This window comes from Callospermophilus lateralis, chromosome 18 (genome assembly GCF_048772815.1).
Source record: "Callospermophilus lateralis isolate mCalLat2 chromosome 18, mCalLat2.hap1, whole genome shotgun sequence".
Lineage (NCBI taxonomy): Eukaryota > Metazoa > Chordata > Mammalia > Rodentia > Sciuridae > Callospermophilus > Callospermophilus lateralis.
Window position 1 is genome coordinate 37,576,203 of NC_135322.1, and position 14,158 is coordinate 37,590,360.

The 14,158-nt window shown below is 43.7% G+C and overlaps 1 protein-coding gene across 3 annotated transcripts; it reads right to left on the minus strand.

Annotated features, from left to right (window-relative positions):
• Positions 1 to 31: 31 nt before the first annotated feature.
• Aktip (AKT interacting protein) lies at positions 32 to 10,254 on the minus strand. Of its 3 annotated transcripts, none has more exons than XM_076837415.2 (10): positions 10,146 to 10,254; positions 7,601 to 7,711; positions 5,908 to 6,113; positions 3,412 to 3,476; positions 3,224 to 3,324; positions 2,666 to 2,754; positions 2,489 to 2,587; positions 2,286 to 2,393; positions 964 to 1,024; positions 32 to 797 (listed from the first exon to the last, which is right to left on the minus strand). In XM_076837415.2, exons 2-10 carry the CDS (start codon positions 7,640 to 7,642, stop codon positions 690 to 692), a joined length of 879 nt encoding a protein of 292 aa, XP_076693530.1. In that variant the 5' UTR covers positions 7,643 to 7,711; positions 10,146 to 10,254; the 3' UTR covers positions 32 to 689. The 3 variants fall into 3 exon arrangements, with proteins under 3 accessions (XP_076693530.1, XP_076693528.1, XP_076693529.1); XM_076837413.2 differs by having other exon boundaries at positions 32 to 800; XM_076837414.2 differs by lacking the exon at positions 10,146 to 10,254 and adding an exon at positions 9,710 to 9,986 and having other exon boundaries at positions 32 to 800.
• Positions 10,255 to 14,158: the final 3,904 nt, after the last annotated feature.

The window sequence follows — 14,158 nt, forward strand, 5'->3', positions numbered from 1 at the left end:
GTTTAGTTTCCTGTATAAATGACAAAGAACAATCATTTATTGGTTTATTTTCATATCTACTAAACACATTAGTCAATCATTTAAATATCTGACTTCATTAGAAACCGTTTTAACACTTTTTCTCCCTCCTGCCATAAAAATACAGTTAAGTAATTTGTTTAAAAAAAAAAAAACACTAAGATCAAGTGTTCTGGTTTCCTCTCTAAAACATTCTTCAGAGACAGCAGTCTGTAAATCAGTAAGACAGCAGGCTGAAGACTGAAACAATCTTCCACTTAAAAGTGCCAAGCTCTAGAATCTGCTCTCTAAACCTGTCCTCTCCATATGCTAACACATGTACAAATGAAACCACTGATTTAAAACTATTAAATAGTTCTGATTTCTGTCTGCTCAGTTTAAATGAATGCAACTTACCTTTAGCATTATATTCAGAAAAATACATAAGTCTCAAGGTCCCCAATAATTTGGAGTACTGAACTAGATAACCACCCTAAGACACTTCTGACAGAAGTAATGCATTACTTAAAGAGAGGTTTCCAAACCTGCTGTTAGAACCTACACATATAGAAAACACTGATACCAGTTATGGTTCACACGGTTTACTCTTCAGGCAGTCCTTTGCCATTAGTCTGCTTTAACTAGGCCAGAGTCCAGCAGGAAAGTGCACGGTGCACCAGATTCACCATCTCTTAAGTTGCTACTGTTTTCTCTTCTTTACTGAAGGGTTGTACTGAGCCAGGCTTTACCCATGACAGGCCAGCAACATGAACACTTTTATTGTGCTGTTCTTCAGGCTTCTTCTAGGCACAATCAAAAACAGACATTAAAAAAAAAGATGAGGAGAGTGCAGCATGGTACAGACTTGTTCCCCCAAAAGTTATTTGTGTGTAATGAAGGTCTCCAGTGAAGATGTTTTAGAAAACAAACAGCAAGTTAACGATCTCAAAGATGCTTTCTACTTACTTTCTGAGTTAGCATCTTCTCTCTGGCTTCATCATGTACAGAAGGATTCCATGGAGAAAAGCTTAAGGGGCAGAAAGTATTAAAAATAATCAGTGGCTTTATAAACATGTATAATCTCCATTTTTCAAAAATGAAGCCAATTCTAAAAACTTAATTAAAAAAATATTTTATTGTCGATGGACATGATACCTTCAAGTTATTTTCAGTTGAAGGACCTTTATTTTACTAATTTATATGCAGTGTTGAGAATCAAACCCAGTGCCTCACACATGCCAGACAAGTGTGCTACCATTGAGCCCTATTTATTTTTATGTGGTGCTGAAGATTGAACCCAGTGCCTCACACGTGCTAGGCAAGCGTGTTCTACCACTGAGCTACAACTCCAGCCCTTAGGAAATATTTTTAAAGAATAATCTTTCCTCAGTTGTTAAAATATGTTTTAGATGTTACATATAAATGATCTTCTCATATTAACCATTCCTTACACAAGGATTACCTAAGCTTCACATCATCCCTAAAATACTATTATTTAAAGATGGAGAGCTGGATGCATGCACATGCCTGTAATCCCAGTGGCTCTGGAGGCTGACGCAGGAGGATCTCAAGTTCAAAGCCAGCCTCAGCAACAGTGAGGCGCTAAGCAACTCAGTGAGACAGTCTCTAAATAAAATACAAAATAGAGCTAGGGATGTGGCTCAGTGGTTGAGTGCCTTGGAATTCAATCCCCGGGTCCAAAAAAAAAGGTGAAGACAGCAAGGTACAACAAAATCGAGTAATTGCTCTGGGTCACCAAAGAAAAAACTACCAAAGCCAGTCCATCATCTGCTGAGCCCATGCTCTTAACAACTGTACCACAGTGCCTTTCTGGCAGTGCAAATGTTGCCAAAGAACTCACCAATTCCTTAGTTCTCCAAATTCTTTCAGCTGCTTTTCCCCAAGATCCAACATCACAGTGTTACAAGAACCCACCATGCTCATACCACTGTTTCCCTCTTTTTAACCAAACCTGAATGGTGGTATGAGTATGGCAGTTAGAACAGCTCAAACTGCCAAATAAAAAGTCTTCACATGGAATGAATTACCATATCACAAGGGTCCTTAGGAAAAGAAGTCACTACATATTTTGCTATTGGTACAACATGCAGACAATATGAAGCATTAAGAGGCCACAAAGCCCTGGAAATTGTTCTGACACCAAGATACAAAGGCCATAGGCTAACAGATCATACAAATTCTTTTTTTTTTTTTCCATTCAAAGGCCACCTGGAAAATGTAAGTGCAGTACTAAAAAGAACCATTCATCTAGATATTGTACCACTTACCTAATTGCATAGGGGTCTTCTATTTTAGGTTGGTCAAACAAACGAGCAGTGCACACCTTAACACTGTCAACCACTTTACTTTTAAAAAGCTGAATGTCCTTTTCATACCTGTGTTAAAAGTTTAAATCAAAAAATTATCAACTTAATCTACTTAGCTGGATTTTAAAATTTATCTTAAATAACCAAACAAAAAAGTCACGTACAGGACTGCAGCCTCTGGGTTTAGGGGGCTTGCTGTATCAATCTTGTAGAAAACTCTCCTTGCATACATTAATACTTGCCAAATATGATTATGGTTTCGCCTAAAAGGAAACATGGTATCATTACTAAGGCTTGCTCCTATGATCTTATGTCTCTAGAAGAAACGCTGATTTACTGACCTCCATTTTGCAAATGCTCTTTTCACATCCAGTTCACCCGAGGTGGGATCAACTAGCGGGTGAAAGACAGGAATATCAAACACCAAGCGCTGTGTTTAAAGAGAGACATGTCCTTTAATGGAAGCACCAGAACTTATGAGACAGATCCTTAAAGATAGTCACCAAAGGAGCTTCAAGGCAACAGGGCAATCATGTTTTTAAAAAGTCACAAAGCTGCTCCAAGAAAGATACTGAGCTACTTTTAACCATTCAGTGGGGAAAAAGGTCACTCTTCAACTGCAGCATGACAAGTGCTGTCCATGTGTAAGTGCTGCAGTACAACATCCAGCCTCATTTGAACACCCCAAGCAGAGAAAGAATGAAGCTCGAGGCAGAGCACCCCATGACCAAAGATGCAACAAAGCACCAAAACTCCACTGGGAAGACAAATGTTCAGGAAAACTGAAATTGTTAAAGCATTAGGTCAGGAAGAGAACCAAAACAAGAAATCCCTAGGCCCTTTAGTTCCCCCTTGGTGAATGGAGCCCCACAAACAAAGCCACATTGTCTCCTACTTACTGGACAGTCACCATCTGGATAGTTATCAGGGATGTAAACTGTGAACTTGAACACACCATCCTGATAAAGCCCATGCCGTATGAATATTACTCCAAACCACACTGCAGGAAAAAAATAAAAAAAGGTTAAGCCCCAACTCTGTCAGAGGAACCAAATATGCTATAAAGTAAGAGTGAATCTTATCTTACTTAACGCAGAGCGGTAAGATGGCTGCACATAGACGCCTGGCAACTTCTGCTTCACAACCAAGGTACTAAAACAAAAGCAGTATAACAATTAATTTGTATGGATGCCAATGGCATATACAGATCAAACCATCCTAAATTGAGACTAGGAATCATCCCTTAAGGGGCAGGTGACACCCAAACCATACAAGCCAAGTCATCATGTCTTTCACCTGACAACTCTGATCACTGCCCGCTTACTGGCTTCATAACCAACTCACAGAATCTCAAGCCAAAGAAGGGCCCCCTATTAAGAAAGTCAGGGAAGCTGGGCACAGTGGCACACGCCTGTAATCCCAGCAGCTCAGGAGGTCTGGGGATGTGGCTCAGTGGTCAAGGGCCCCGAGTTCAATCTCTAGTAACTGCCCCCTTTGCAAAAAAAAAAAAAAAAAAAAAAGAGCCAGGGAGGGTTATACAAACAATCAGGTTTTACTGCCAGAAATCAGCTTCCCAAAAATATCATCTTAGAAAAAAATCAGCCTATAGGTAGTTTTGAATAATACAAGGTGGGCAAAGTTCAAAACATTAAATTTGATGTAGATAAGAATATCTATAAAATTATTGCTTTTGTTATTGTAGATGATGGATCTTATACACATTCAAAGTTGTTTTTTATTATTAAGACATGATTAATATTTTCCTTTTAGGCTCCAGCAAATTATACCACTAATGCTAACAGATGAGTTGTATTAGAAAAAAAAAATTATATTTCTATCTCATGTTTTAAAGTTGTCAATGGACTTTTATTTTTTTTATATGTGGTGCTGAGAATTGAACCCAGGGGCTCACACATGCTAGGCAGGTGCTCTACCGAAGAGCCACAACCCCAGCCCAGAAATTTTAAACTGCTTTTAATTGCACTTTTAGGCAATTGTTAAGATTCCACAAACTCATCACTTAGTTGTCCTTTTCAGTTTGAATCACCAGAACCACGGTGTCACTTGGTGAAGATGGGCATCATTGTGAGTTCTCAAGCTGTACTCTACTCCCAAATAGCTAACTCCCTAACTCAGACACTTGAACTCTGTGGTCCTTGCCAGTGAGTGGGAAACTGTGCTGAAAACAAGGAAAGATAAGTCTATCAACAGAGGTGTCATTAGTTTTTCTGGGACCCAGTAACCCACCAACAGCCATTGTGTCCTCTTGCTTGCAACTGCAGCTACATGCTATGATCTGACCTTGAAAAGAACACTGTTCACCTAGGGCTTCATGTTTACCTGCTTCCTGAATTCTATAAAGAAGTAGTTTATTGCACCTTATTACTTTTATTACCTAGTTGCCATCACATTCATTTTTTTAAGTTCTTATCTATTCTAAGTCACTAAAATTCAGCATGTAATAGCTCAGGAGATCTCTGGGGATGGTTTGCCAGAAAAGGCAATTTTGTGTTCTAATACACAGCAGATTTAATCACCACAATAGGAGCTTGTCTAACTCACTGCCCAGCCTCAAACACAAGGCCTCCATTATAAAACCAGAGGGATTGTTGCTACTGAATCACACCCAGCCAGTTACACTGGGGCCTCTCACCATGACAACATTAGTACATTGAGAGAGAGATTAAGGATGCTTTTTTAAAATAGCTTCATACACAAAGGAATTTTTAAATGATGGAAACTAAGAATTCTCCAGACTTTCTGTCCTTTTAATAAACAAGCAAGCCATCTGAATCTATGGGTTATTTGAGCCCCTCTATGCAAGGGCAAACTTCTGTGACCAGTCAATCCTTACCCAGTAGAGCCCAAATCTTTATCTCCCTATAATTGCCAAACCCTGCCTTTGGGGGTCATATAAAATAAGTCAAATCCCTTCTAATAACAGACTTTTGAGTATATGAAGACAGCTTTAATAAGCACTTAAGTTGTCTCAAAGCCAGCAGTTCCAGTTTAATTGCTGATCCCTGAAATCTGTCTTCCCAACCCTTCCCCACCAGGACCATCTCCTCATTCTATCAGGATGCCTCCAACAAAGTGTTAACCAAAGTGGAACACAATCTTCCAGATGGGTCTGACCCAAGGAAGACGAGACCACCACCATCCCACTACCCCACCCCCACCCCCCAACCTCTTCAAGAGATCAATTCCTCACTTCAGCTAAAGGAAGACAAATTCAGTTGTTAATTTCCTGATCCACTGTAGGTTCTTCATTACTTTTAAATTTTCTTTTTTTTTTTTTTTTTAAGTTGTAGTCAGACACAGTACCTTTATATATTTATTTTATGTGGTACTGGGGATCGAACCCAGTGCCTCACACATGCTAGGCGAGTGTTCTGCGGTTGAGCCATAGCCATAGCCCTAGTTCATTGCTTATAAGTTTCTTCCTCTTCTTGATCTCCAGAATGGAGCAAGAGGAGGATGGGATTGAGTTTTAAGATTAATCTACCGGTCCATCAAAAAACATTTCATTTTTCACCTGCAAGGATCTTTCATAACTGAACCAAGTAGTCTCTTAAGAACTCACAATTCTGCAAGAAGAGAGTATTCCAGGTAGAAGGGTCCGTAAGAAGCATGTGTGCCATTTGCCGACTGTGCTGCTGGGGCAGGCGACGTAGGCTTAGTGATGGGCAAAGCATTTTTGGGAATAGAAGGTAGCTGTTTTTTTGGTGCAGTTCGTGGAGGACTGGTTTTCACATCCCCTGTTAATGTCTTCTCTTCACCATCAGATCGCTATTGGAAATGAAGTTGGGAGAACATTTGTTAAGATGATTTTTTAAAAAATACTCATTTTTTAGTTGTAGTTGGACACGATAGCTTTATTTTATTTGTTTATTTTTATGTGGTGCTGACGATGAACCCAGGGCCTCACACATGCTAGGTGAGTGCTCTACTGATGAGCCACAACCCCAGCCCCATATTAAGACGATTCTTAAATCACAAGAGTATAGTATTAGGGCTGGGGTTGGGGCTCAGCAGTAGAGCGCTTGCCTAGCATGTGAGAGACACTGGATTCGATCCTCAGCACCACATAAAAAAATTTAAAAAAAAAAGGTCCATCAACAACTAAAAAATATGTTTAAAAAAAAAAAAGAGTACAGTATTATTAGCTCCATGACCTAAAAGCCAGAATTCCTCTCTTATATGGGTACTCTAAGGCCATGATTGAGATCTGAAAGTCCTCTGAGCAAGCAGGTCATATTAAGAGTGAACAAGGCTAAAGCAACAGCAAAGAATAGGAAACCCCTTCATCAGCTGCACTACAGAAGGACAACAGTCATATTTACAGATTAACTGAAACAGAAAGAAATGGTTTCTCTTGGTGGCCCCAAGATGACAATGTATTTTTAAAATAAATTTTATTTAGGAAAATTAAAGAAATGGTTTCTCCTAATGACAAGGAGTTACTAAAGCCATTAGACAACTGAAGATGACTAGAAAAGTTCCTTTGACATATAAATGATGGAGAAAGGCAAGTGCTAAGAAGTTCAGAACAGTGTGTGGATGACAGAGCAGCCACTGCATGATGTCATCACCAAAGGCAGAAACAAAGCTATTTTCTCACTTGCTTGGGTCCAGTTTTGATTTTGTCCCTAACGGAAGATATTCCAAATGTGGGAAGACATCAACATAAACTGTCATCCTCAGTCAATAAAAAGGACAAAATGAGTTAGAAACTAGGTACTTCCTTTACACAAGGTACAACCAAAGGCTGTATAAAAAGTAATGTTCTCTTAGAGGTGGAATTAAGGGTGGTTGTTTTTTCTTGCTGTTTGCATATTTTAAGCTTTCCTAAAATGAAAATGTGTTTTCAAAAGAAATATTTAGAAAAATTAAATTAGTGGTCCTTAAAAAAATAAAGTCCGATGTGACCATATTGGACTGGCATTTTCCAAAGCTGCTTTAACCTCTGACTCTTGAAGTTTAATACACACATTACTACAGTCATAGATTACATTTATCCATGATGAAACTTAACTGAAAATAATTTTAGAATTGTGATTACCACAATTTTTATTTGACAAGCAATCTCAGCATCAAAAACTGACTTTAATGGACAAAATCATTTCTTCTCATAAACAAAACCTAAACTAGACAAACCGGATAATTTTGTTAAAGTTACTGGAGACTTTGGCTTAGATGACGTTAGCCTTCATCCTGGCCCTCTCTTCTGACAGAGGCAAATGGGTTTCCTCACTGCACTTACTGACTATACCTACTTTGCGTATGGAGCTTGTAGACATGCTCCAGAAAGGGTTCATAACGTGTACTCCAGAGAAGTCCAGTGGTCCGTGTCATCCAACTCTTCTGTCCTCAGCATTCACTTTACCCTAAAACCATATGGGAAAGCACAAATATTCTAATGCCAACAGTTAAAACTTCTGAAATGGTCAGAAACAAAATCTGATACCCCAGAGATACAATATAATGTTATATAATATATAGTTATGAAAGCCTAGGAAATGTCTTCAGGCAGCTTCAGAAATAATTTTCTTCTATACCCCTTCCTATTCTGGTTCCAATTTCTTTTGCACCTTTAGATGACTACAAAAATCTGCGACAAGGTCCCTGGCTAGAATTCAGAGTAGTCAGTGACATGGTTCAGCTTTAATGCCAGAAATTCTGAAAATATGGACTACAACAGTTGCTACTAGCATAATATCTAGGCTTAACCAATGGGAAAGCCAGATTCAGAATGCACTGTACCCACCTACACAAAAGTTATATCACTGTTCCCAGGGTCATGGGAACAAATGGTAAAAGAGCATCCAGGCTGGCTGATTTAAGAGTGTCTTTAAATGAGATGTCTCAAGGACAAAATGATTCCTTCCAGCAAAACTATTAGCCAAAGATAAGAAAAAACAAGGCAGGCCACACATACCTATGTCAGTAAAGAGGGCGGGGCATACCTGAATCCAGGCAGGACCACACTCAAGAAACTGTACGTTTTAAACTGGTAAAAATATGGAAAGTCTACAGAATTAGGCATTTAAGGAATTACCAGGCAATACACACAAATGCAAGGAAGATTGCACAAAAAACATCTCACAAACAAATCTTCCACTCGAATCTTCAAGTTGTGGATAGGAAAGCATGTCTCAAAGGTCACAGAGTCAGTGGGTCATTTACCAAAAATAAGAAGCAGCAAAGGAAAACCAGCCAAACCCAGCTGTAAGGACAGCAACTTCTCTGGGCTGGCGATTCCCCCCAGGCTCCACTGTTGAACACAGAGCTCAGTTCTCTAAATTCCTATTTGTACCAATCAAAAGGCTGAAGGTGAAAAGGGTCAAAATTTAGCAAAATTTTCCTAAGAAAATTTTCTTCTTAAGAAGCAAATCATGTAACAAGCCATGTGTTTTCTCCCTGATGAGACAGGTGGGTACCAAGTCTACCATATCCTGCCAGTGCTTTGCTTTCCAAGAGTTAATGCCACCCAGTCATTAGACGATGAGGGTACTAGTTGTTCCACTAACATACTGACAAAATGAATTAAGTAGCAACAGCTCTCCACAAATCTGCCTTTAAAGGTTACTGACACATGAAAATTGTTGGGACATCAAAAATTGGAAGGCGGGGTCCTACTTGGCCCAAATGAAAACAGATTTTTCTCCCACTGTCCTTTAGATACACCCGATTTAACAGGGACCCACATCTCTTGGGATCTAGTGCTCCCGGACTGGTAAATTCATTATAAAATCCCATTCAAGTCTTAACAATACATTACGATTCTGCAACTTTGCCTTTAAGAATCCTATGAAACTTGCCCCCAGTTCCCATCTTTAAGCAAAAGGTATTTGTTGCTGGCTAGCATTGTGATGATTTTTTTTTTAAAAAAACCCAATGGTCCCAGCAGCAACACAATCGAGAAACTTCAGTACGCTTTTCAGAAATGACACCATTTATTAGATGTCTAGTCCACGACAGGAACAATATGACATTCCAATAGGAATGACACAGATGGAAGGAAAGCACACGCTATATCCTTGGCGTTAGTAAACAATTTTGGAATTTCTCCTGGTTCAGCTCTGAGAACAAAACATGATTACTTTCCTTTATATCTTAACAGCTGAGAAGTCAGTGTCTTTGGCCCATACGAATGATCCCTTGCACAGAAGGGCCAAACTAGACCCACTGCTCCTAACTTAACCTGGAATTCCTTGAGCTCATTTCAGGGTAAGAGGAGACTGGGCATGGCCCAGGAAAAAGACAGAACAGCTCCGGCCCCGGACAGGCTCGCCGGGCACAGCCAAGACCGGCCTCTGGCTGGGACGGGCACCCTTGCCTGGGGCAGAAATCCGTTTCAGAGCACACAGAGAATCTGGACAAACCTGTCTGGAGGTGACGCAAGTCAGGGGCCGTGTCCTGGCCTTGCAGCTACCTTGAAGCCAGTCAGGGGTCTTCAAGACTCTGGAGTGGGGGCTGAGTCTCTAGGTCAGAGAGACCACCCTCCCATCCCCCGCTGCCTGGAGCCACAGGCCTTGGCCTGGGAGGGCGGGCCCCAGACAGGTCCAGCGGCTGGGCCCGCCTTCCTTCCCTGGGCCAGCCCAGCCCAGCCCATTCAGCAGCCCCCAAACATGGACTGCAGGTTCCAAGACCTCAGTGCAGCAGGTGCCTGCAACGCGCACTGGTGCCCAGCCCAGCCCCGCCCCCGTGTCCCATCGCGGCCGCCGTCGCTGAGGAATCAAGAATGCTCAAGAGGGAGACAAGTGCCAGGCCCAAAGAGGCTGGTGGCCCCGGCTTACGGACTTCTCGTTCGCTGCATACCTGCCAACTGGTTTACCCCAGAGCCTTCAACGCAGAGTCCCCAGCTGCCGAGCGCCGTCGCCGCCCGACAGCATCTCTGGCTGCAGCGCCAGCCCGGCCCCTGCCCTATCCCCGCCCCGCCCTGCCCTCGATGCCGGGCCCGCCCCCTGCCCCCTCCCCTGGACCCGAGCTCTTCCGCCCAGCCTCCAGGCGCCTAGTGGCTCCCATACCTGTCCATCAAGGGCGCTCTTCCGGGGGTGTCTGGACAACAGCAGTGCGTCCTGCCAATCAAATCAGCTCCGCTCGGGTGGGGCAGCACTTGACCCTCCCCTTACGTAACAGGGCCTGGAGCGAACTGTCAGTCAAGGAAGTGTCTGCCCCTTGGGGGGGGATGGGGGCGGAAACAAGTCCCGGGATACAATTGGCCACAGCGTCTGCCAGTCACCATGGAGACCCCGCCCACGGGTTTGTGCCGGCAGCTGCAGCCATTCAAGGGCTGGGACTGCGGCGTTTTCTCAGCCCCGCACCGGCTGGTCCTCGAGTGCAGGGGGGGGCGCCACTGTTCGCGATGTGCTCAGCCGCTACCAGGCCCGGCTGCCACGTAGGGACCACCAGGGTCCCAGAGGCCGGAACGGGAGGGGCTGGGTTAGCAGAGGGAAAGGACACTTTCAGGAGCGCTGAGAAACGCCGTTTTCTACACCGGAGACGGGATAATGGCTGTGGGCGGACCGGAGCTAAACTCCAGTCATCGCTCGGCTCTGGTGCACCAAATGGAATGGGTGGGCCCGAGACCCAGCGATCTACAGTTGTCCCAAGTTCCCCTGGCGATTCTGCCACACGCCCGAGTTGAGAGCCTCTCCCACAGGGACAGGTAGCTCCCGGTCCTCCCGCCCACCCCTCGCGCACCAGCCCGCACTTTGTTCTGAAACACCTTTACCTTTTGTGACCTTTTATGGCTTAAAAGCTTTCCTTAGGAGTCATTTCACGCCCTGATAAAATCCAAGCCTCGCCTGGCTTCAAGACCCAGCCTAGTCTGGCTTCCTTCCCATCAAAGGCCCATCCTCTTTCCTATGTCTGCCTCTAGCCCAATTCTGTGCTTTAGGCTGTCCTTGGTTTAATGCTTCCGTTTTAATGTCCCGGACAGACAGGTGTGAATGGTGGGAACACAAGGTTAAGAGAATAAGTCTATCAAATGGGCCCACTCTGCTGCCCTGGACCCCCATATGCTTTTTTTTTTTTTTTTTTTTTTTCCCAAAAAGTAATTTATCTGCAACCCTGCCTGGCCTAAGTGGACAGGTTATGTCGCATTCCTCAATAAACTAGCTGTTCACTGCAGGAAAAAGGCAAGCCCAATATAATGTTGATAAGAGGAGCCCAAGGTACCCTGAAGGAGAACTTTTGTTACCATATCCTAAAGTCTGGGAGATGAGGATAGTTCTTTTTATCCATAAAGTCTGTAAGAATATATGGTTAAGAATCCAATTAGAACCAGTCAGATGGGCCAGGGTGACCTAGAGTTGCCATCACAGTGGGGATTTAAAAGTCTGATGTCACCCTGCTGTCAGTCAAAAAAGAGGTAAGTGTGGGCAGAACTCTCTGGAAACTTCTCTGGTATCTCAAAACTGGAATACAGAAGAGGCACATTGTCCCTCTCCTGAGAGGACCCTCCCTTGAGAGTGTCTCTTTTTCTTATCCCTTCAATAAAACTCATTCCTGTTACTGAGGGACATTCTAAAATCTTTCTAACTTGATAGCAAGAATTAGGGTTTGAAAAGGGGTCTTTGAGGTGCCCCAGTTTCTCAGAAGACCCCAAGCTCTGTAATACCCCCCCAAACCTTTCCTCAAAATGATTCCTCCCTGTGGGATGCCCTTCCAACCCCAGACACCCCTGACCACTCCCAACAACTTTCTGCCCCTTTTGTAAGATACCAGTGGCACTTTTTGTCTCTGGTATCTTAGAAGAGAAGGGAGATTCTCAGACCAGCTTGTTTGTTCCAATTTGGTTGCCTCTGAGATTCTGGTAAATGACTTACTTATTAAATGGCAGGAAGCCAAACTCCTGATGTTAATCCCAAGGGGTGGTTCTGAAATCCAACTTCCTCCTACAGTTAAAAACAGTCCTGAGCCACTTCCTTTCATCTCGTTTGGATCCTCTTAGGAATGTTATAAGACCCTTAGTATTGGTCTTAAAAGGAAGGCAAGATGAAAGTCTTTTTTTTCCACAGGAAAGACGTCTCCATTGACATCTCTCTATCCTAGCTCCAACCAATCTTCTTTGCAGATTTGCCATCCTCATCCTCCCAAGATTTCTTCTGATCTCATCCCTTCCCCAAACTTCCATTTTCACTGAGAACTCGCGTATTTCTCCAGCTCAGATCTCACCTCTGAGTTCAGATGCAGGTACCCAACTGTGCTCTTGACAGTGGATGACTCAGACACATACCAAGGTCAGGACACACGAGAAACCCAACTCCCACTGACTCACATAGCTAGGGGATTTCTCTGCTCCGGGGGTGGCACCATGCTTGAAGTGCTGCTTTCCATGGTGCTTCTGGAATTTCACTTCCAGACTGTTAGCAATGGCTGCTGCCATTCAGGTACATCCAGTGTCTAGCAAAATAAAGAGTATCCCCCTTTCTCCCAGGAGTCCCCTTTGAAGCTCAAGAATTTCTTTCCCAGAAGCTCCCAGAAGAAATGTCCACATGTGTCAATGACCAGAAATGCATCACTGGGTCTCTGTATACCACTGAAGCATCCAAAGGCCAAAGGAACAAGTCTGTCGTGACTTGAGCTAATCGAGATTTACTCTGGAACCCTGGACATTAGGCACAGGTCAGACTTGATTCAATTTGTATTTTGAAAACTTCACTTTCTTGGAGAACAGATTGGAGCGGCGGGAGCATTCAGGCAAGAGATGATTACAGGAGTGAGATGGTAGAGATGGAGAACTGACCGTGTTCCAGAGATATTTAAGAGGTAAAGAGGACAGACCTTGCTCATGGGTTAGATGTGGGGATAGTGGAATGAAGAAGGGGATATCATGGATGATGCCAAGATGTTTGGGTTGAGCCACTGGATGAAAAGTGAAGCCATGCAGTGAGATGAGAAAGGCGGAACCATAAGCAGGTTGGAGAGGGTGGGAAATGGGAAGAAAATGAGTTCTGTATGGGATGGGTACTGTGGGGAGTTTCTATAGACACTAAAGGTTAGGTACCTGGGCCTGGGATTGTGGCTTAGAGGTAGAGCGTTCGCCTAGCATGGGGGACCTGGGTTCGATTCTCAGCGGCACATAAAAATAAAGGCATTGTGCTGTATCCATCTACACCTAAAAAATAACTTTTTTTAAAAAAAAGTTTATGTACCCGGTATGGATTAGCTTGTAAGTATCCCTCAGAAGCTCACGTGTGAGACGATACAAGAAGGTTTAGAGGTAAAATGATCGGGTTATGAAAGCCTTCACCTAATCAGAGTTAACCCACTAACAGGGATTAACTGGATGGTAACTGTAGGCAGGTGGGGTGTGGCTGGAGGAGGCAGGTCATGGGGGTTGGCTTTAGGGGTTTACATTTTGTCTGTGGTGAGGGGGTCTTTCTCTCCCTCCCCCTCCCCTAGTGACACTGTCCTACCTGCCTTCTTCTGCCACCCCTTCTGCCTCACCTTAGCTCACAGCAATGGACTCGGCCATCTAAGGAACATCACCTCTGAAACCATGAGCCAAATAAACTTTCCTAAAATTGGCAAAGACCAAACTCCTCACCGCGGCTGGAGTCCTGTCCCACTGCCCCAGGCTCCAGCATCCCTCCAGTCCTTGGAGGTGTCAAGTTTTCCCCTCCCGCCCCACAAGATGGGATGGGGTCTCTCCTCCCCCCTCAGCTCACACACAACTTCAGGGAAATGTGCTGTTGCTCTGGGGGATGACTCCACTGCTGTCCATCTCCCACACCATCCTTTAAGCTTGTGAGGGGGAACCATATCTGTTGGGCCCTCCATTGTCTCCCCAGCCCCCAGCCCCTGCCTGGACGGAGTATGTACTT

What these genes read in the sequence shown, in the direction of transcription:
- Aktip (XM_076837413.2), bottom strand. Translation starts at nt 7,642, where the DNA reads ATGAACCCTTTCTGGAGCATGTCTACAAGCTCCATACGCAAA. An exon ending in AGAGCATTTGCAAAATGGAG is followed by an intron (nt 2,588 to 2,665) that starts GTCAGTAAATCA and finishes GTTTCCTTTTAG; the next exon opens with GCGAAACCATAATCATATTT. An exon ending in GAAGACCCCTATGCAATTAG is followed by an intron (nt 1,025 to 2,285) that starts GTAAGTGGTACA and finishes CTGCCCCTTAAG; the next exon opens with CTTTTCTCCATGGAATCCTT.